Genomic DNA, 20,446 nt, shown 5'->3' with positions numbered 1-20,446 from the left:
CATTCTCCTGTGTAAAATGTGATGATTCCTTCAATTTCCTGCTCAGAGACCTGGGTGGGCTGCAATGAGACCCTCTGTGACTCAGGGTCTCCTTGTGGCCATTGTCCTCGCCCCAGGACCTGGTGGGGGATGCGAGCTCTGGGAAGAAACCTCAGGAAGGCAAAGAACCGACTTAGGAGTCCACATCCAGGGCTGGATGCAGGGTCCCCAGTATGCAGTTGGACCTGCTGTTCCCACCCCTCCCGATGAGGTCACCCCAGGCAGCCCAGGGTCAGCACATCCAGGACCCACTGCTGGGGTCAGGCCTCTGATGCTGTGCTTGAGCGGACACCCCATCCTCAGGGCGCAGGCTGTGGGTAATGGTGTCACCAGGGCTGCACGAAGGACAGGACTGCAGCAGGACCTGCCAGCCTGTGTGCTGCTCAAGATGGCCATGTGTCTCCCACAGTCAGTCCAGATCCCCCAGGCCACTTCAGAGAGTCAGGGCAGCCATGAGGACAAGGGATTGTGTCCGCCTGAGTTCTGCAGTGGGTGGGAGGCAGTTCCTCAGCCTACGAGGCATCCAGTTTCTGGAGAAACCATGTCACTCTGTTTATACATTCAGGGACACTTTCGTCATCTGGAAGAGAAGGAGTCTCCTTAGCAGGCAGGGAGGGGCCCATGCAGCACTTCCCTCCCAGAGGGAAGTAGGGGGTAGGAATAGGCTGGGGGCTGGGACACTAGACAAGGAGCCCTGTGCCTGGGGACAGGAATAAGGCCTTGCAATTCGGGAACACCCTGAGGAAGGGGGATGAGAAGGGGAAGTAGAGTAAAAGCAAACAGATGGAAAATCTGTTTTCTGCTCTGTGTTCTTCTCTGACCAAGGCTGAGTAAATTCCCTGACCACGTCTTATCCTGACCCTTGTCACCCAGTTGAGGAGCTCACTACCCCCTGCCTGGCTGGGTCTGAAGATGGGAGGAACTGGCCCTGCCCTCCTGGACTTGGCTGGGAGATGAGGGGACCCCCAGCCCCTGGAGACGGACTGATGAGACCAGGGTCCTGTGGGGTGCAGAGGATGTGGGGACAGGGTGATCACAAGGAGGAAGATAGGGCCAGGCTGGAGACACCAGGACATAGGGCAGGGGTGGGCATTTTTGTCTGTGGGAACAGAGCAGGAGGAGGCAGAGCAGAGAGTGCCCAGCTCCCCTGCCCTCAGCCAGCACCTACTTGAGCCAATGCCTTTCAGGAAAGGAAGGAATTTCTTCTACAGTGAAGTCTTCCAGATAAACACAGCCACAACCGTGACTAGAACTATGGCCCTTAGTTCTGCATGATGATGCATAGCAGGTAATCGCAAGAGGCAGGAGTCCCCGAGCTGGTGGTCACTGTCTCTTCAGCAGCTGGGGTTTTCACAGTGGCGTTGGCACCAGATTCTTCAACACACCCGATATCACTCCAGGACATACAATTACTGACCAGGACTTTCCCACTGGGGCACCTGGGTACACACAGGGAGGGAGGGGGGACTCTTGAGGGAAAGCTGGCCAGGTAGTATGAAAGAGGAGCCACCCTCCCTCTGCAATGACCCCGAGAAGGCGTCAGGAGAAGGACGGGCTCCTCGTGTCTGCAGGGTCCACCCATGCTCCCTGGTTGGGGCTGGGGAAGGGTCTGAGCATGCGCACTTCAGCCCCTCGGCCTCCCTGCTCTGGGGTCAGAGCTGCAGCTGCAGGAGCCTTCTATGCTGGGCACACATTGAGCTTCCCTGGGCTGCAGGGGAGGCCTGCGTTAGGAGGAGCCGCACTCCAGGGGAAAATCACAATCCCATGTGGCCGCAAGCTGAGCCCCGTCCTCCAGGTAACCCACAGTGCAACTGCATTCTCACCCCCACCTGTCTGCCGGTTCCTCCCAATCACAGCAAACAATAGGGGGCCAGAGAAGAGCAAATTACTCCTGGCCCTTAAAACCCAAATAGGGAAGACAGGACACTGAGAGATTGGGGCCAGGAATGAGGTGGGCTGGAGTGACTCAGGGCTTCATGAGAACTTGAAGGAGCCCTACCCATGGCCTTCTTAAGACTTTTGTCTTAAGGGGCCTGAGAACCTGAAGGCTGAGTGAGGCAGAGCTCGTCCCAGGAGAACAGAGCCCAGGGAGAGAGCCTGGCCCCGGAGCAGACCCACGCCACCGCTCAAACCCAGTCCTGTCCACTCGGCCAGGCCTTCTCTGTGCTGTAATCATGCCCCCAACCCCTTGCAGCCGATAGTTTAGAAGATATCCCAGCCAGGTGGCATGCATTATAAAAAACATGTCTATTTTTTTTTATCAGCCAAATGCATAATCGTGGAATAGGGTATGATGACGACCAAGTTGGGCTGGAACTTGGTTCCCTCACTCACATCGCTACAACTCCCATCTCATTGCCCTGCACTCCACCTCTGGGCAAAGGGTTCACACATTCTGTACCTGATATACAAACTCTACATGGGAGGCAAGAAAACAAATTGTTGGAAGCATTGGTGTAATCCACACCCTCTGTGCACCTGTTATAGGTTCCAGTATATTCTGATCTATGAGATCCTGGGAAGGGAGAAAAAAGCCAATGAGTGAGTCACCACAGAATTCCCAGAGGCTATCAGTGGCTGGGAAACTTATCTTTTTGGCCAGGCACGGTGGCTCATGCCTGTAATCCTAGCACTTTGGGAGCCCAAGGCGGGCAGATCATGAGGTCAGGAGATCGAGACTATTCTAGCCAACATGGTAAACCCTTTCTCTACTAAAAATACAAAAATTAGCTGGGCATGGTGGCACGTGCCTATAGTCCCAGCTACTCGGGAGGCTAAGGCAGGAGAATTGCTTGAACTCAGGAGGCTGAGGTTGCAGTGAGCCAAGATCGCACCACTACACTCCAGCCTGGTGACAGAGCAAGACTCCATCTCAAAAACAAACAAACAAAAACTTTGTCTTTTGGCCCTCAGTGGAATCCAGACAGAGAAATCCACTCTTCCAAGCTTGGTCTTGTCACCAATTTGACATTTGTTACACATTTTTGACTGGTACTGTGGACAGAAATATAATACAAACCACATGTAAAATTCAAATTCTATCAGAGCCATATGAAAGGAGTTAAAAGAATGAGGTCAAATTAATTTTAACAAGAAATGGATAGATTCCTGGACACACATACTTTCTCAATACTAAACCAGGAAGGAGCTGAATCCCTGAATAGACCAATAACAAGTTCTGAAATTTAGGCAGTAATTAGTAGTCTACCACCCAAAGAAAAAAATAGCCCAGGACCAGACGGATTCACAGCCAAATTCTACCAGAGGTACAAAGAGGAGCTGGTACCATTCCTTCTGAAACTGTTCCAAACAATAGAAAAACAGGGACTTCTCCTTAACTCATTTTATGAAGCCAGCATCATCCTGATACCAAAACCTGGCAGAGACACAACAGAAAAAATTCAGGCCAATATCCCTGATGAACATAGATGGGAAAATCTTCAATAAAATACTGGCAAACTGAATCCAGCAGCACATCAAAAAGCTTATCCACCGTGATCAAGTCGGCTTCATCCCTGTGATGCAAGGCAGATTCAACATATGCAAATCAACAAACATAATCCATCACATAAACAGAACCAGTGATGAAAACCTCATGATTATCTCAATAATAAGAGGCCTTCAATAAAATTCAACATCCATTCATGCTAAAGACTCTTAATAAACTAGGTACTGATGGAACATCTCTCAAAATAATAAGAGCTATTTATGACAAACCCATAGTATCATACTGAATGGGCAAAAGCTAGAAGCATTCCCTTTGAAAACTGGCACAAGACAAGGATGCCCTCTCTCACTACTCCTATTCAGCATAATACTGGAAGTTCTGGCCAGGGCAATCAGGCAAGAGAAGGAAAAAAAAGCGTATTCAAATAGGAAGAGAGGAAGTCAAATTGTCTTTGTTTGCAGATGACATGATTGTATATTTAGAAAACCCCATCATCTCAGCCCAAAAACTTCTTAGGCTGAAAAGCAACTTCAGCAAAGTCTCAGGATACAAAATCAATGTGCAAAAATCACAGGCATTCCTATACACCAAAAATAGACAAGTAGAGAGCCAATTCATGAGTGAACTCCCATTTACAATTGCTACAAAGAGAATAAAATAGGAATACAACTTACAAGGGATGTGAAGGACCTCTTCAAGGACAACTACAAACCACTGCTCGAGGAAATACAAGAGGACACAAACAAATGGAAAAACATTCTATGCTTATGGATAGGAAGAATCAATATCGTGAAAATGGCCATACTGTCCAAAGTAATTTATAGATTCAATGCTATTTCCATCAAACTACCAGTGACTTTCTTGCAGAATTAGAAAAAACTACTTTAAATTTCATATGGAACCAAACAAGAGCCCATATAGCCAAGACAGTCTAAGCAAAAAGAACAAAACTGGAGGCATCATGCTACCTGACTTCAAACTATACTATAAGGCTACAGGAACCAAAACAGCATGGTACTGGTACCAAAACAGATATATAGATGAATGGAATAGAACAGAGACCTCAGAAATAACACCACACATGTACAACCATCTGATTTTGACAAACCTGATAAGCACAAGCAATGGGAAAAGGATTCCCTATTTAATAAATGGTGCTGGGAAAACTGGCTAGCCATATGCAGAAAACAAACGACCCCTTCCTTATGCCTTATATAAAAATTAAGATAGATTAAACACTTAAATGTAAAACCCAAAACTGTAAAAATCCTTGAAGAAAACCTAGGCAATACAATTCAGGACATAGGCATGGGCAAAGACTTCATGACTAAAACACCAAAAGCAATTGCAACAAAAGCCAAAATTGACAAATGGGATCTAATCAAACTAAAGAGCTTCTGCGCAGTAAAAGAAGCTATCATCAGAGTGAGCAAGCAACTTACAGAATTTTTGTAAGTTACCCTTCTGACAAAGGTCTAATATCCAAAATCTGCAAGGAACTTAAAACAAATGTACAAGAAAAAACAACCCTGTAAAAAAGTGGGTGAAGGAGATTTACATATACTTTTTAAAAGAAGACATTTATGCAGCCAACCAACGTATGGAGAAAAAGCTCATCACGGGTCATTAGAGAATGCAAATCAAAACCACAATGAGATACCATCTCACAACAGTTAGAATGGCGATTATTATTAAAGAAACAACAGATGCTGGCGAGGCTTTGGAGAAATAGGAACACTTTTACACTGTCGGTGAAAGTGTAAATTAAGTTCAACCATTGTGGAAGACAGTGTGGCAATTCCTCAAGGATCTAGAACCAGAAATACCATTTGACCCAGGAATCCCGTTACGGGTATATACCCAAAGGATTATAAATAATTCTATAAAGACATGTGCACATGTGTGTTTATTGCAGCACTATTCACAATAGCAAAGACTATGAACTAACCCAAATGCCCAACAATAATAGACTGGATAAAGAAAATGTAGCTCATATACACCATGGAACACTATGCATCCATAAGAAAGAATGAGTTCATGTCCTTTGCAGGGACATGGATGAAGCTGGAAGGCATCCTTCTCAGCAAACTTAACACAGGAACAGAAAAGCCAACACTGCATGTTCTCACTCGTAAGTGGGAGTTGAACGATGAGAATACATGGACATGGGGAGAGGAATATCACACACCAGGGCCTGTTAGGGGGTGGGAGACAAGGGGAGGGAGAGCATTAGGACAAATACCTAATGCATGCGGGGCTTAACACCTAGATAACGGGTTGATAGGTGCAGCAAACCACCATGGCTCATGTATACCTGTGTAACAAACCTGCATGTTCTGTACATGTATCCCAGAACTTGAAGTAAAATAAAATATTCAGGGATAAAGAGAGAAAAAAATAAATTTAGATTGTATACACATATAAAATGCATTTTGAAAGGTAAGCTTGTCTTTTTTATTCCTTAAAGGAGCAGATATTAAAAAAAAAAAAAAAAAGAATAGAATCACTCTTACCTTTTAGCCTCCCATGTATTTACTTGCTTCTTCACAAGTTACTTGGTCTAATTCAGTATGTAAGTAACTGACTCTCACTGCTTCTTCTGTGCCAGGTAAAACTTGCATTAAATAGATGTGTGTCCTTTTTTCTTTGGACCTGTCTTATGTCAATTTAATTCTGAGGCTCAGCAAAAATAAATAAATAAAAATAAAAAAGCCCTTAAAGGGGAGCTTAGCTTCCCTCCATGACCCCAGTGGTGACTGTAATCAAACCACATCTTCTAGGCCAACAGTACCACATCCTATGGCCTCAGTGGCCTGCCTCTAGCACGGCCTCGGTGGAGGAGGTGAGGCAAGGGTGGTGAGACCTCAGGCCTCCCAAATGCTACCTCCTATTAGTGATATGATCCCTGCTGTCACCTCTCCCACCACACTGTGGGCTCCAGGGAGCAGGATTCACATGGGGCTCGTTTGTCCTCCCTGGCTCCAGCAGACTCCAGGCACAGGTGTTCTCAGAGTAAAGGGCTCACTGTCTACTTCCTGGATGAATCCCTTTCCCCCAAGCCCATAAGGTGAGTGCAGTGGTGGCCTCAGCTCACCGCCTAAGGACAAGCTCCAGGCTGTGTTACAGGGAAGGGACCCCAGAGAGCCTGTGGACTCTGCTGAGGAACCATAGGAGCTCCCAGAGGGCCAAGTGCAGGGCAGAGATCTGGAGAAGCAGCTGCTCAGAGAACTCTAGCCCTGCAGAGGCACAAATATGGCTGCTATTATACAGAAGGTGAGGCCAAAAATGCTAGAGACACTGCTCCTGCATCTCATTTTTGCCACTTTTAAAACAGGGAAAACAACCTGCCGTCCTCTCCCTGGGTCGTTAGGAAAATCCACCACATGAAGATGTGCAGTCTCTGGCTGGGAGCAGGACACCAGCTGCCCAACAGCACAGGCTTGAGGCAGGGCACTGTCCCCACTGTCCCCATCTCCAACCTGGAAGCTAGAGCCTCACTGCCCTGTCACTCCTGGATACAGACCGAGGATCAGAACTGGGACTGTGGTTTCTCTGTAAAGGCTGGGTGAGCAGCCATCTGGGGCCACGTGGATGGAGACCTTTCCTGCTCCTCAAACTGCAACCCGGGTTGGGCACCTACTAGGACAACTGGAAGCGTGGCAGATGAACCAGGCTGTGGCCCTGCAGTGCCATCACTGTCTTCACTTGAACTCTGCATGGCGCTTTACCCCAGTCTTTTCCCCCCCACCCGTCTTCAGAAGCTTCTGCCCCAGCTCAGGGAGCTGGTATGGAGGTGCAGTTAGGAGTAGGTGCAGCCTCTGCTGGTTGGAAGACACGTGCCCTGGGGATCTAGAGTCCAGAGTGACACACCAGCCCTGAGGATGCAATTTGTCCTCCCACATCTGTTACACAACTGCTGAAGTTTACACAGGGTTGCTGAAAATTTTTTTATCTCCTGCTCATTTTACAGGAAAGAGCTGGGGCCACACTAGAGTCACAGAGCTGGAGGGGGAGCAAGGCAGGGCCCAGCCATCCACTTCCGTCAATCTCAGTACTCTTTGACAGCCTGAGAGCCTGAGACCACGAATCTTCTTGATTCCTACTTTGATAGAGAGAGGGATGGAGTGGAAGGATCTGGCACAGAGATTGGACCAGCCTAGCACTAACAGAGCCGGGACCTGGGTCAGGAACTGAGCTCAGCTCCAGGCTCATGTGATGTCATCCTGACAGTCTGGGGCCACAGACCTTATCTCCACTCACAAGAATGGCAGGTGGCAGGGACTGGCCCCAGCTCACCAGTTTCCCAAGTGCACAGCTGGGAATTAATTCTCCCTGCCGACCTCCACTGCTGTCTCATCTGGATCCTGGTCATCTATTCTCAGTATCAAAAAACTACTGTATCCTTGAAAATCCCTAATACGTAGGGAAGGAATGAAAATACATAACAATGTGATGTATCATGTTTTACTTCTTAGACTCGTAAAGAACGTGGCCAGGCACGGTGGCTTATGCCTGTAATCCCACCACTTTGGGAGGCTGAGGCGGATGGATCAGGAGATCGGGAGATAGAGACCATCCTGGCCCACATGGTTAAACCCCTCCCTACTAAAATATGAAAAATTAGCTGAGCGTGGTGGTGCACACCTGTAGTCCCAGCTACTTGGGAGACTGAGGCAGGGGAATCGCTTGAACTGGGGAGGCGGATGTTGCAGTGAGCCAGGATTGTGCCCCTGCACTCCAGTCTGGCCACAGAGCAAGACTCCGTTTCAAAAAATAAAAAATTAAAAAAAAAAAGAGAGCTAAGTGTAGCAAGGGTGTAGGGACAGAGGCACATTTGTGGACTAGGGGTGATTATAAACTGGGTTCAGTGGTCTTTGGAGGAAAATTTGTGGACATCTAAAGAAACTTCTGAAATCATTTATCCTGCAGAAGGAGTAAGATTCTACTTCTAAGGAGGTGCCCAATAAGCTGGTGCACATGGATATGTGGGGACACAATACATACAAGGTTATTTAGAACAATGCTGGTGGAATCAGCAGAGGCAAAGTCAGGATGGGATCTCACCAGCTGTTCCTAGGTGGCAACAGTGAATTAAACTGTGGCTCACCCATGCAGTAAAATACAATACCCTCCTTAAAAAGGAGATCAATCTCGCGCCATTGCACTCCAACCTGGGTAGCAAGAGCGAAACTCAGTCTCAAAAAAAAAAAAAAAAAGGAGATCAATCTTAGTGTACTGCCATAAAACAGCTAATGTGATTTATGTTAGCTCCAAAATTTTAAAAAGAGATTGTGCAATTAAATGCATTTAAAAAGGCAAGACTGGCCAGGTGCAGTGGGCTCACGCCTGTAATCCCAACATTTTGAGAGGCTGAGGCAGGTAAATTACTTGAGTTCAGGAGTTGGAGACCAGCCTGGCCAAATAGTGAATCACCGTGTCTACTAAAAATACAAAAATTAGCCAGGTGTGGTGGTGCAGTCCTGTAGTCCCAGCTACTCAGGAGGCTGAGGTGGAAGCATTGCTTGAACTCGGGAGACGGAGGCTGCAGTAAACCGGGATCATACCACTGCGCACCAACCTGAGTGACAGTCTCAAAAAATAAACTTCAAGAAAAAAAAGAAAAGAAGGAGAAAGAGAAAGAAAGGAGAGAAAAGAGAGGAAGGAAGGAGGGAAGGAGGGAGGGAAAAAGGAAGGAATGAAGAAGTAAGGGGGAGAAAAAGGAAGGAAGGAAGAAAGGAGAGAAGGAGGGAGGGACAGGTGCCCGGGGAAGGGGAGAGGATCAGGACGCGCCTGGAAAGCACGCTCTGAACCTCAAGACCCTGCTCACAGCCCAGCGCGCGACCCTGGGAGCCGTCAATTCCCCACGCGCCTCCCCCAGTTCATTCTCCCCAGTTTCGGTGCCTCTCCTGTCGCGCACAGGACCCAGAAGCAAACCGCAGCCCTGGGCGCCGCCGCCTGGGCAAAGGTTCGTTCCGTTTCTTCCTCTCCCCGCCCCATTTGGACGTGCTTGCAGAGGATGACGTTGACGAGGCTATTTATTTATTTATTGTCACCAACCTGTGGTGGAATTTGAATACTGGCTCTGATTCGCCTCCACCCTGAGTAACGCCTGCCGGGGCGGTGAAAGTGCAGCAGCGCCGCGCCACACAATTCATCCAACACACGCAAATCGGCAGGCGTCCCGAGAACACCAGACTCCAGGGACATTTCCGCTACCACGAATACACGGGTGATGCCCGATCTACTTTAAAGGCTGAAGCCTGCGGGACGAAGAGCGTTTCTTACCGCCGTCGGACAGCGGGGACAGAGTGCCCCGACCCCTTCGAGGTCCCGGAAAGGGCGCGGCCCCGGGACCCAGGACAGCGAGGGGAGCCATGTCTGGGCTCCTCACCCCCAAGACGCTTGTGCTCGTCGTCGTCGTCGTCTCGGTGCTGCTGTCGGTGAGTCCCCGCCGCGATCCCTGGGAAGAGCGCGCCTGGCGCCACGAGGGGGCCAGGATGGGGGGGGGTACGGCGGGGGTGCCTGGCCTGGGTCACCTTCTGCCGGGCATGTCCGGGCAAGACGTACCCGTCGTCGTCGGAGTCTGGGGAAGAGCAGGGTCCCGGGATGGGCAGGACTGACCCGGGCCAGGAGGGGGCAGAGCGCGCGCTTCGCTCGGGGTAAATCCCCGAATCCAATGGTGGGGGAGGGCGGCAGGTGGGAATTTCCCTGGAAGCCGCGTGAAGCCACGGAGAGGTCGTCGGACTTTAACTCTCTCTCTTTTTTCTCTCTTCCTTTCTTTCCCTCCCTTCCTTCCTCGCTCAGTTCCTGCCGTAATTTCTTTTTCTTTTCGCCTTCGAATGAATTCCGAAAGATGCTTATTGCAGTTCGCTTTGAACAGACAAGTCTGCAGCCAGAAACTCTTCTGTGGTCGCTGCAGCCCCTGGTTCTGTTGCGCGCGCAGGAGCGGTCGCGGGCGCAGCTGAAGAGGCCCCTTCCCCTCCTTAGCGGCTGCGCCCCCAAGCGCACGGGGCCGCTCATCACACCCCGATCTGGCAGCCAGACCCGGGCTCCCGCTTCCTTCAGGAGCTGGGGGTGATGCGTCTCACACGCGAAGCGGGTGGAGCCTAAAGATATTCAGGACAAAAACACGTGCAGTTCTTTCCACATTGGCCCGGGCTCCCGCCAGTGCCACTCTTTGGGGTTCCTCGGGAAACGAGATTTAGAAAGAGGAAGTCTTCCTAAATCAGGCACTTGGGGCCGTACCTCCTTGATAGCAGTTGCATTTTGGTCTGGGGAGGGCCTTTCTATCCACCCCCAGGCAGGTCTCTGTGTTAATAGGGAAGGAAGATCGGTTCTGTAGGGAACAGCATGGTGTGCTCAACACTTGGAACACAGCCTGGGCCAGAAGCTGGGGCCGGGAGCGGTGGTGAATCGTCACATTTTACAGCGGAGGAGAACGCAGATCAGAGGGGGAAAGTGTGTGAGCCCAGGCCTAAAGGGAGGAACTGGGAAAGTAAGGTCGGGGGCATGCTAGTGTTGACCCAGAAGAATGTCGCTGTGAAGCATTGGAGTTGTATTGGAATATTGTTACACACCTCATGTTGAGTTCACTGCTTCCCTCACACCACTGTGTGTCCTTGTTCTTACCTCTGAGTGGAGGGAGGGTGGGAACCGTCCTGGTGAAGCGGGTGTACAGGGGCCTCTGCCTCCGCCTGCTGCTGTGGTTTCTGCGGGCCTCAGCTGCCCCGGCATCTAGCTTCTCTGTGGATAGTGGATCTTTGGTCTCTGGCAGCTTTTAGGATTTTCCTTTTTTTTTTTTTTTTTTTTTTTACTTTTACAGGAAGTTTAATCAAATATGCAAGGAACAGGAAATCCAAATATGACAAACTTTTCCAAAGAGTGGAAAATGAATACATCTCTAAACACGTTTTATGAAAACTAGTAAAACCTCTTTATCAACCAGGATTTTTCTTAGCAGTGACTTAGTTTGTTTGCCCAAGGTTGTGTTGAATTCCTTGGATTTTTGGCTTTAGACTTTATGTTCTTTCTACTTGTAAGATTTTTCTGTAAAGAAAGCCACAGCTGGGTTGTGTTGAAGTTCTTGGATTTGGGGTTTTAGAGTTTATGTTCTGCTTGGAGATTTTTTTGTAAAGAAAGCCACAATAGCTCACGCCTGTAATCCCAGCAGTTTGGGAGGCCGAGGTGAGTGGATCGCATGAGATCAGGAGTTTCTTTTTTTTTTTTTGGGACAGAGTTTCGCTCTTGTTACCCAGGCTGGAGTGCAATGGCGCGATCTCGGCTTACCGCAACCTCCGCCTCCTGGGTTCAGGCAATTCTCCTGCCTCAGCCTCCTGAGTAGCTGGGATTACAGGCACGCGCCACCATGCCCAGCTAATTTTTTGTATTTTTAGTAGAGACGGTGTTTCACTGTGTTGACCAGGATGGTCTCGATCTCTTGAGGTCAGGAGTTTCTATACTGAAAATACAAAATTAGCCGGGGAGGAGGGGGGGGGGGGGGGGAGGGGAGGGCGCAAGCCTCAACAGGGTTGGGTTGAATTTCTTGGATTTTTAATTTTACACTTTATGTTCTACTTGTAAGATTTTTCTGTAAAGAAAGCCACAACAGAGTTATGTTGAATCTCTTGGATTTGGGGTTTTAGAGTTTATGTTCTACTTGGAAGATTTTCAGCCATTATTTCTTTAAATAATCTGTCTCTTCCTGTTTTTTCTTACATTTATGTTAGAATGTCAGTTTTTGTATCAGAGCTAACTTAGTATCTGTTCTTTTTCTCCCCCCAATCATTTTTTATGTTTCACTTTGGATAGTTCCTAGCGAGGGCTCATTGATCTGCTTCTGCAGAAGCTAACCTGCTGTTAATGTCTTCTACCATATATCAGAAATATATTTTTTAAACTTTAGAGGTTCTCTTTTGGCCTTTTTAGTATCTTCCATCTATTTCCTGATCATCTTTGTGTTTTTCTTTTTTGAGACAGGGTCACATGAGGTCAGGCCTCTGTCACCCAGGCTGGAGTGCAGTGACGCAGTCAGGGCTCAATGTAGCCTCAATCTCTTGGGCTCAAGTGATCCTTCCACCTCAGCCTCCTAAGTAGCTGGGATCATAGGCACTTGCCACCACAGCTGGCTAATTTTTGTATTTTTAGTATAGACTGAGTGGGTTTCACCATGTTGCCCAGGCTGGTCTCAAATTCCCAGGCTCAGGAATCCTCCCAGCTTGTCCTCCCAAAGTGTTGGAATTACAGACCTGAGCCACCATGTCCGACCTGTGATTTTGGTGTTGTTATTGTTTTGTTTTTTAAGATCCTTGAGTTTATTTGTAAGCTTTAGATGACCTGTTTTAAGTTTTTTAATCTATCCATGCCATTATATCTGTTATTACTGCCACTGTGTCTATTGATTGCATTTTTTTCCCCTGCCTGTAGGGACATTTTCTGTCTTTTTTCATGCATAGTTTGTTTTTTTTTTTTTTTTAAGACTCGTTCTCTCACCCAAGCTGGAGTGTAGTGGCATGAACTTGGCTTACTGCAACCTCCACCTCCTGAGTTCAAGTGATTCTCTGCCTCAGCCTCCCAAGGAGCTGGGATTACAGGCACCTGCCACCACGCCCAGCTAATTTTTGTATTTTTAGTAGAGACGGGGTTTCACCCTCTTGGCCAGGCTTGTTTTGAACTCCTGACCTTGTGATCCACCTGCCTCAGCTTCCCAAAGTGCTGGGACTACAGGCATGAGCCATTGCACCCAGCCCATTCATAGTACTTTTTTATTGCATGACATTGTGAATTTTGCTTTTTTGGGTACTGAACTTCATTGAGGTTGCTTCGAAGTGTTTTGGATATTATTCTGGTCACAATTAGAAAACTGAGGATCAGTTTGCTCCTCCAACACTAGCTTTTAACTAGTTATAACTATACGTTGTGTGCAGTTGCCTTATTCAGGGGCTCATTTAGTTAACTACTAGGGGTACAGTGGTCAACTTCTGATGGTAACTAGCCAGCACCTGTGGCATGCGGTCTGTCTGTCCACTGTGGGAAGGGGAACATGCAGTGCTCCCAGCCCTGAGTGGGCCACAATCCTGGCCCATCCACTGTGTCTGGTGGTCTCTCCTCCCTAGGGTGGCTTTCTCTCAGGCACCCAGAGTCAGTCTCAGCAGACACTAGACGTGTCCTCTGCATGGATCCGGAGTCCTCTGGGCAGCTGCTTCCCCCAGTCTCTGCTCTGCACTTGGCCTCTGGGAGCTCCTGCCTGTGATTCTCAACAGTCTACACAGCTCTACAGGGTCCTCTGTCTCTGGTGCAGCTGGAGCCTATCCTTACGCAGTGAGCTGAGGCCACAGCTAGTCTCACTGCCTGTGCTCGGCGGGGAAGTGATTCATTCATCAGGTAGATGAGCAGCCCTTTACTCTGGGAAAGTCTGTGCATGGGTGGGAGAAGGACAGATGAGCCCTGTGTGAATATTGCTCCCTGGAGCCCACAGCCCGATGGAGCAGGTGACGGCAGGGAGCTAAATAACTCTCAGGAAGCATGAGGTCCTACCACTGTCACCTCTCCCACCTCCAGAGCCACGTTGCTGGCACCAGAGATGTCATCCCTCCATATTGGACTCTGACAGAGGAAGCCTGAGCAATCTCAAGGCTCCAGGTCATGGTATTTTGGCCAGTATAATATGGTTTGCTTAAAACCAACACTGAGGATAATGATTGTACTAATCAAAGCATGTGTTTCAAGTTCTGTGTTTTAAGCACTGTGATTACCCAGGGCAGTTGTAAGCATGTGGGTGACCCAGAGAAGAAGGAAGAGCTTACTTGGGTTAATTTGTGACCAGAAACATTAGCAGGCATTAGTCTCAAACTTGGTAAAAGCAAACCGAGTCACAGGTGGATGAGTCACAAGACGAGGAAACCCCGCCAGTGACTCATTTCCGGGAGGAGACAGGGTCTGTAGAATTCAATGGGGCAAGAACTGAAATAAGCCAAGCGCCTGGCCTCCCCCTTTTTTGTTTTCCTTCTCTCTCCTAACCATGCCCACACCCTCACACCCCCGTGAGCCCACATCTGTGGACCCACACAGCCACACATCTCTGGCCACATGCCCATTCCCTTGAAATCAGAGAGGCCCACAGACTGCACAGCCTTGTCCTGCACAGCAGATAGAATGAATAGTGATGAATGGATCTATATTATTTCAAGTCTCCTACGTTTCATAATCATATTACAATATTAATTCAGCAGTACATTTCTTGTTTTTACTCCCCTTCCCCATTACATTGGCCTCCTGTCTGTCTGGGATTCTGTCTGTGTGAACTCTTTCCTCTATGTCCACTATTGTCCCTGCCACCGATGGCATTTGTCGCCTCTCCCCAGGCAGCCCCTCCAGTCTCTTTGCATGTTCATGGACTTTAGGTTCATGATGGCAGTGCCTCAGCTTCTGTGAATGGAAACTGTACTAAGGAAAGGGAGGGCCACGCCGTGTTCCTGATACTCCATGGCTCCTTGCATGTGTGGTCACCAGGCGCCTACGTGCCTTCCCTGAGTGAATGAATGAGTGATGTGGACTAGGAAGCTGCACTAACATGGATGTTGTGCCCTCAGCCTGCTCGCTCATAGAGTGTGTTAAACGTGAGAGGTGGAGAGGGTTGCAGGCAGGTCGAGGACAGAATAGATGATCTGAAAAAAGGCGAAGGATCGCCCAGGCCCAGAGTTATCAGGCTTTTGTCAAGTTTTCACTGGGGACATTCCCCACTAGACCCGAACTTCAAAGATCATTGTTCACCCGGTACAGAGTGGATTAGGTGAGTGACCTCCGGTGTGGCCTGGGTAGCATTTGGGATGGGTTCTAGTGATTAAGGTGGGTCAGGTTGCGTTATTGTGAAGGAGGCAAGTGGCAGCTGAGGCTGACCTGAGGGAAATGATGATGATAACGCAGGCCAGTGATGCAGTGGGTTTGGTAAGAAGAGGAAAGAGGTTACTGGTGGATTCTAGTGTTCCTAATCTGAGACTTGGCTGAGGTCCTTACCAAATAAGATGGAGTAAATGGGCATAAATGGCTTTAAGAATTAGAAGCCTGAGGCTCGGCACGATGGTTCATGCCTGTATTCCCAGCACTTTGGGAGGCCGAGGTGGGCTGATCACCTGAGATTAGGAGTTCAAGACCAGCCTGGCTAAAATAGTAAAACCCCTGTCTCTACTAAAAATAGAAAAAATTAGCGGGGCATTGTGGCTTACGTCTGTAATCTCAGCTACTTGGGATAGTGAGGCAAGAGAATTGCTTGAACCTGGGAGGCGGTGGTTGCAGTAAGCTGAGATCGTGCCACTGCATTGTAGCCCAGGTGACACGGTGAGACTCTGTCTCAAAAAAAAAAAAAAAAAAAAATTAGGAACCTGAATGTGCTGTTGGAGACAGTATGGATACATCATTGCTTACAGACCTGCAGTACACAAAATGCTAAAAGATTTCAATCTGAGTAGAGGTGAAATGAAATGGAAGCATGGATTTTTTTTTTTCTTTTTTGAGACAGAGTTTTGCTCTTGTCACCCAGGCTGGAGTGCAATGGTGCAATCTTGGCTCACTGCAACCTCTGCCTTCTAGCTGGGATTACAGGTGTCCGCCACCATGCCCAGCTAATTTTTGTATTTTTAGTAGAGACGGGGTTTTCACCATGTTGGCCAGGCTGGTCTCGAACTCCTGATCTCAGGTGATCCACCCGCCTTGGCCTCCCAAAGTGCTGGGATTACAGGCATGAGCCACTTTACCTGGTCAGAAAAATGGATCTTAAGGAAAGAAGGAAGATCATCAGGAATAGAGACATGAATGCACATATTAAGAATGATCATTTCCTCTTAATTTCTTGAAAATATTCACTATCAAGTAATATAACACTATAACACTTTGTAGGGTTTATAACATATGTACATACCTGAGACAACTATAGCAGAAAGAATGAGTAGTGGAGATGAATGAATCCAATTATTTCAAGTCTCCTACATTTTATAATAATATACCATATTATTTCTGCCATACAACTCAGTAATAAAAAGAAATGGAATATTGACGCACATGATAATATGACCGAACTTCAAATAATTATGCTGAGTGAAAGAAACCAGAAAGAAAATCATATATGCTATTTGATTCCACCGATGATATTTATAGCCAGAAATGGTTTAATTAAAAAAGAAAGATCTTAAATCAACAAACTAAGTTTACAAATTTAGAAATTAGAAAAAGAATGAACCAAACCCAGAGTTAGCATTATAAAGGAAATAATAATTATTAGAAGAGAAATAAAATAGAGAATAGAAAAACAGCAGAGGCTGGACATGGTGGCTCATGCCTATAATCTGAGCACTTTGCGGGGCCAAGACAGGAGGATCACTTGAGGCCAGCAGTTTGAGACCAGACTGAATACAGCAAAACCCTGTCTCTACAAAAAGTGAAAAAACGAGCCTGATGTTGGGGTGCACTCCTGTGATCCCAGTTATTTGGGAGGCTGATGTGGGAGGATCACTTGAGCCCCAGGGATGTAGGTTGCAGTGAGTCAATATCACGCCACTGCACTCCAGCCTGGGCAACAGAGTGGGACTCTGTCTCAAAGAAAGAAAGAAAAACCATAGAGAAAATCAGCAAAACCAACATTGATTCTTCAAAACTATTAAACTGACAGACTTCACTAGTGAATTCCAATAAGCTTTTAATGAAGAGCTAATACCACTACTTCTCAAACTCTTTCAAAAACTTTCTTGACTCTTTTTGTGAGGCCAGGATTGCTCTGATATCCAAGCAGAGAACGATACTACAAGAAAATAAAGCTACATACCAATATCCCTAATTGATGCAAAAATCCTTAACAAAACACTAACAGAGAATTCAACAGTACCTTAAATGGATTACACACCATGACCAAGTTGGATTTATGTCTGGAATGTAGGAATGTTTCAACAAATGAAAACTGAACAGTGTAATACATTGCATTAATAGAATGAAGGGGAAAAAGACACATGATCATTTCAATTGATACAGAGAAAGCCTTTGACAAAATTCAAAGCCCTTTCATGATGAAAACACTCAGCAAACTAAGAATAAAAGGAAAATTCCACAATGTCATAAAAGCCATGTAAGAAAACCTCATAGCTTGGAAGTTCTAGCCAAAGCAATTAGGCAAGAAAAAGAAATAAAAGCATCTGAACTGTAAAGGAAAAAGTAGAATAATCTGTGTTTCCAGGTGATGGGATCTCACTGGTAGAAAATCCGAAAGATTGCACAAAAAATTAAACTGCCAAAAATAAAATCATATCAAATTTTTAAAATTTAGAAATTTACAGTTGTACAGTAAGAGACAGTATAGATTACAGTCCGGGAGATTTCAAATCAAGTAGTAAGATACTTGCCTTACAGCGGGTATAGGACAGTTTATAAAGGAGGATGTATTTTGACAATTTCATGATTGACTTAAAAATTTACATTCTTTTTAAAGACAATCAGAGCTGTTTAAGCTGATTTTTCTATAGGTGCTTGGTTTAATTTCACTGAAACTCATGACAAAGATATAAAGCTTACATTTTGTGGGGCTTTTTTATGATTACAGCTGGTGTTTCAGGGATATCAGGATGTCTTAAGTTTTGGCTACATGGTTATATAAGATTGGCCTTGGGGTATATCTGAAGTGTGTTTTTAAATTTTTCTTTAACAGTACTTAAAATGAATTCATCAAAGAAGCAGAATACAAAATCAACAGGAAAAATCAGTTGCATATCTATACACTACCAATGAACGATTCAAATCCAAGGTCATGAAGAATTATTCCCATATTTTCTTAGAAGTTTTAGGGTTTTCACTCTTACGTTAGATTTTTGATTCATTTTGAGTTAATTTTTTGTATTTATGTAAGTTAAGGGTCCAAGGTCATTATTTCATGATGAGTTAATATCTAGATTTCCCAAGACCATTTTTTGAAAAGATTGTCCTCACCTTATTCAATGGTCTTGGTGCCTTTGTCAAAAATTACTTGATCATATGCAGTCACGCACCACATAACAACATTTCTGTCAACAGCAGAGTACATATATGATGGTGGTTCCACACAGTTATGTAACACACTGCACAGGTTTGTAGCCTAGGAGCAAGAGGCTGTATAGGCCAGATGTGTCGCAGGCTACAGCATCTAGGCTTGTGTAAGCACACTCTCTGATGTTCACACACGCAATCACCTAACGACCCTTTTCTCAGAACAATATTGAGCAATGCATGGCTGTATGTGCAAGTTCATTTCTGGGCTCTCTGATCTAACCATGGGTCTGTATGTCAGGCACCTTTTAAAATCAGAAGTTCCTTATTTAATGTTTGATTTTATATCCCAATTTTTAAAAAATTTTCTATATTATAACCCCCATTTGTAAAAACATTTATGTGTGCCTGTGTCTGTGTGTGTAGTCTCACACAGGTGAGAGAGAGAATAAGAGAGAGAGAGAGAGAGAGCATATGTACACCTATGGGAAAATAGTGGAACTAAATGAGATAACATATTAATGGATGCTATCTTTAGTTGAGAATATCACGCGTGGTTTGTGTATTCTTCTAAAAACTTTCCTTCCCCACACTTTCTGGAATAAACATGTTTAGAAGAGTTTTTCAAGTGTATGTTACTTGGCCTTCCCTGAAATGCGAAGGGTCAAACGAACACAAAAGAATGTTTGAGAGTGACAGCTGCAAGAAAGATGAAGGTTCTGTTTAGTTTGCTTGCCTGGGGTGAAGGGATATGAGACGGATCCTGGGAGTCGTGAGGTCTGGAAGCCACTCACACCCATCCCTGCTTTGTCCCCACAGGTCTCAGCCGACTCTGTTCCAGTCACCCAACAAAACCTAGCTCCCCGGCAGGGAGTGGCCCCACAACAGAGGTTCAGCGCCACATATGGATTGTGTCCGCCTGGTATGTTCAAGATGGGTCTCTGATCGTTGCCCCTCCTCCCCTTGTCTCCACGAGCTTCTCCTTTGCACTTCCTGGTTCTTCATTCCACAAAGAAGCATTGGGTCCCTCCAGCATGAGGCCCTGTCCTCCTGGAGCCTTCCTGCCGGGCTGGTATCAAAACACACGAATGAATGAGACAGCCAAAGAGACTGATAGAAACCTTGAGGGAGACTTGAGTGGGACAGAGATGGGGCTGGTAAGGCCTCCAGGCAATGGTGACTTTGGGCTGACATCCAGAGGTGGGCAGGGCCAGAGGTGCAGAGAGCCAGAAAGAGTGCTCCCAGGAGGCTTCCAAAGAAACAGTTGCCGGGGGCAGGGGTTGGGGAAGATGGAGCAACGGCAGGGGGCTGCTGTGGGGAGAGATAGGTGGGGGCAGATCCCACACAGAAGTTGGATTTTGTTTAGTGAGTGATGGATGTCCCTGAGATGTTTTCAGCAGAGGGCCACCAGCATTGGATGTGCATCTTGAGTGCTTACTCCGAGACTGAATCGGAGCAAGACAGGAAGCAGGTGGAGGGTGTGAAGCGCTCCTCTGGGATGTTCTGTGGTGTCCCGCGATGTCATCTGAGCCCCCAGAGAGGGAGCAGGAACCTCACCTGAGGTGTGCTTGACTGTTGTGTTCGCCTCTCACTTCTTTCCCTCTTTCCCCACCGCGTGTGTGAGTTAGGAATTGATTGTTGCATGCTCCTGAGCTGGCAGGTGTAGCAAGCAGTGGTTTTTAAAATTCGTTTACAAATTTGCATTTCTTTTTCTTGACTAAGGGCCACAGGAAAGGCCTGCCTGAGGGCACACCCTCATTGCATACATGGGCTTGTCAGGAGCAGAGCATGGAGAAGGAAGAACCTAGCCTGAAACTCATCTGTAAATGCACCTACTGCTGCAGTTGGGGGTCAAGACCAGAGAGCTGGAGGGGAATAGGAAGGACTCAAGACGTATTTGGAGTGTGGATGGATGACGTGTGGGGAATGAGGACGAAGAAGCACCAAATTCAACTGCTC

At 46.9% G+C, this 20,446-nt stretch overlaps 2 protein-coding genes across 3 annotated transcripts in view; one reads left to right on the top strand and one right to left on the bottom strand.

Moving 5' to 3' along the window:
- Positions 1-1,238: 1,238 nt before the first annotated feature.
- LOC116558206 (tumor necrosis factor receptor superfamily member 10C-like) lies at positions 1,239-9,863 on the bottom strand. The gene is made up of 3 exons (XM_032288023.1): positions 9,773-9,863; positions 2,374-2,581; positions 1,239-1,664 (listed from the first exon to the last, which is right to left on the bottom strand). The coding sequence occupies exons 1-3, from the start codon at positions 9,861-9,863 to the stop codon at positions 1,301-1,303; spliced, it is 663 nt and encodes a 220-aa protein (XP_032143914.1). The 3' UTR covers positions 1,239-1,300.
- TNFRSF10B (TNF receptor superfamily member 10b) overlaps positions 9,529-20,446 on the top strand; it is a 30,666-nt gene continuing 19,748 nt past the window's right edge. The window contains exons 1-2 of one of the 2 annotated variants that reach the window (XM_032288529.1): positions 9,529-9,927; positions 19,307-19,409. In XM_032288529.1, coding sequence (XP_032144420.1) covers positions 9,862-9,927; positions 19,307-19,409 — 169 coding nt within the window. In that variant the 5' untranslated portion in view covers positions 9,529-9,861. The remainder of the gene's footprint in view (positions 9,928-19,306; positions 19,410-20,446) is intronic. The other variant, XM_032288530.1, reaches the window with a different exon arrangement.

This window comes from Sapajus apella, unplaced genomic scaffold (assembly GCF_009761245.1).
Source record: "Sapajus apella isolate SASKATOON/1434 unplaced genomic scaffold, GSC_monkey_1.0 scaffold21, whole genome shotgun sequence".
Classification (NCBI taxonomy): Eukaryota; Metazoa; Chordata; class Mammalia; order Primates; family Cebidae; genus Sapajus; species Sapajus apella.
The sequence above is the reverse complement of the archived record's forward strand: the minus strand, read 5'-3'. Positions and strand labels throughout refer to the sequence as shown.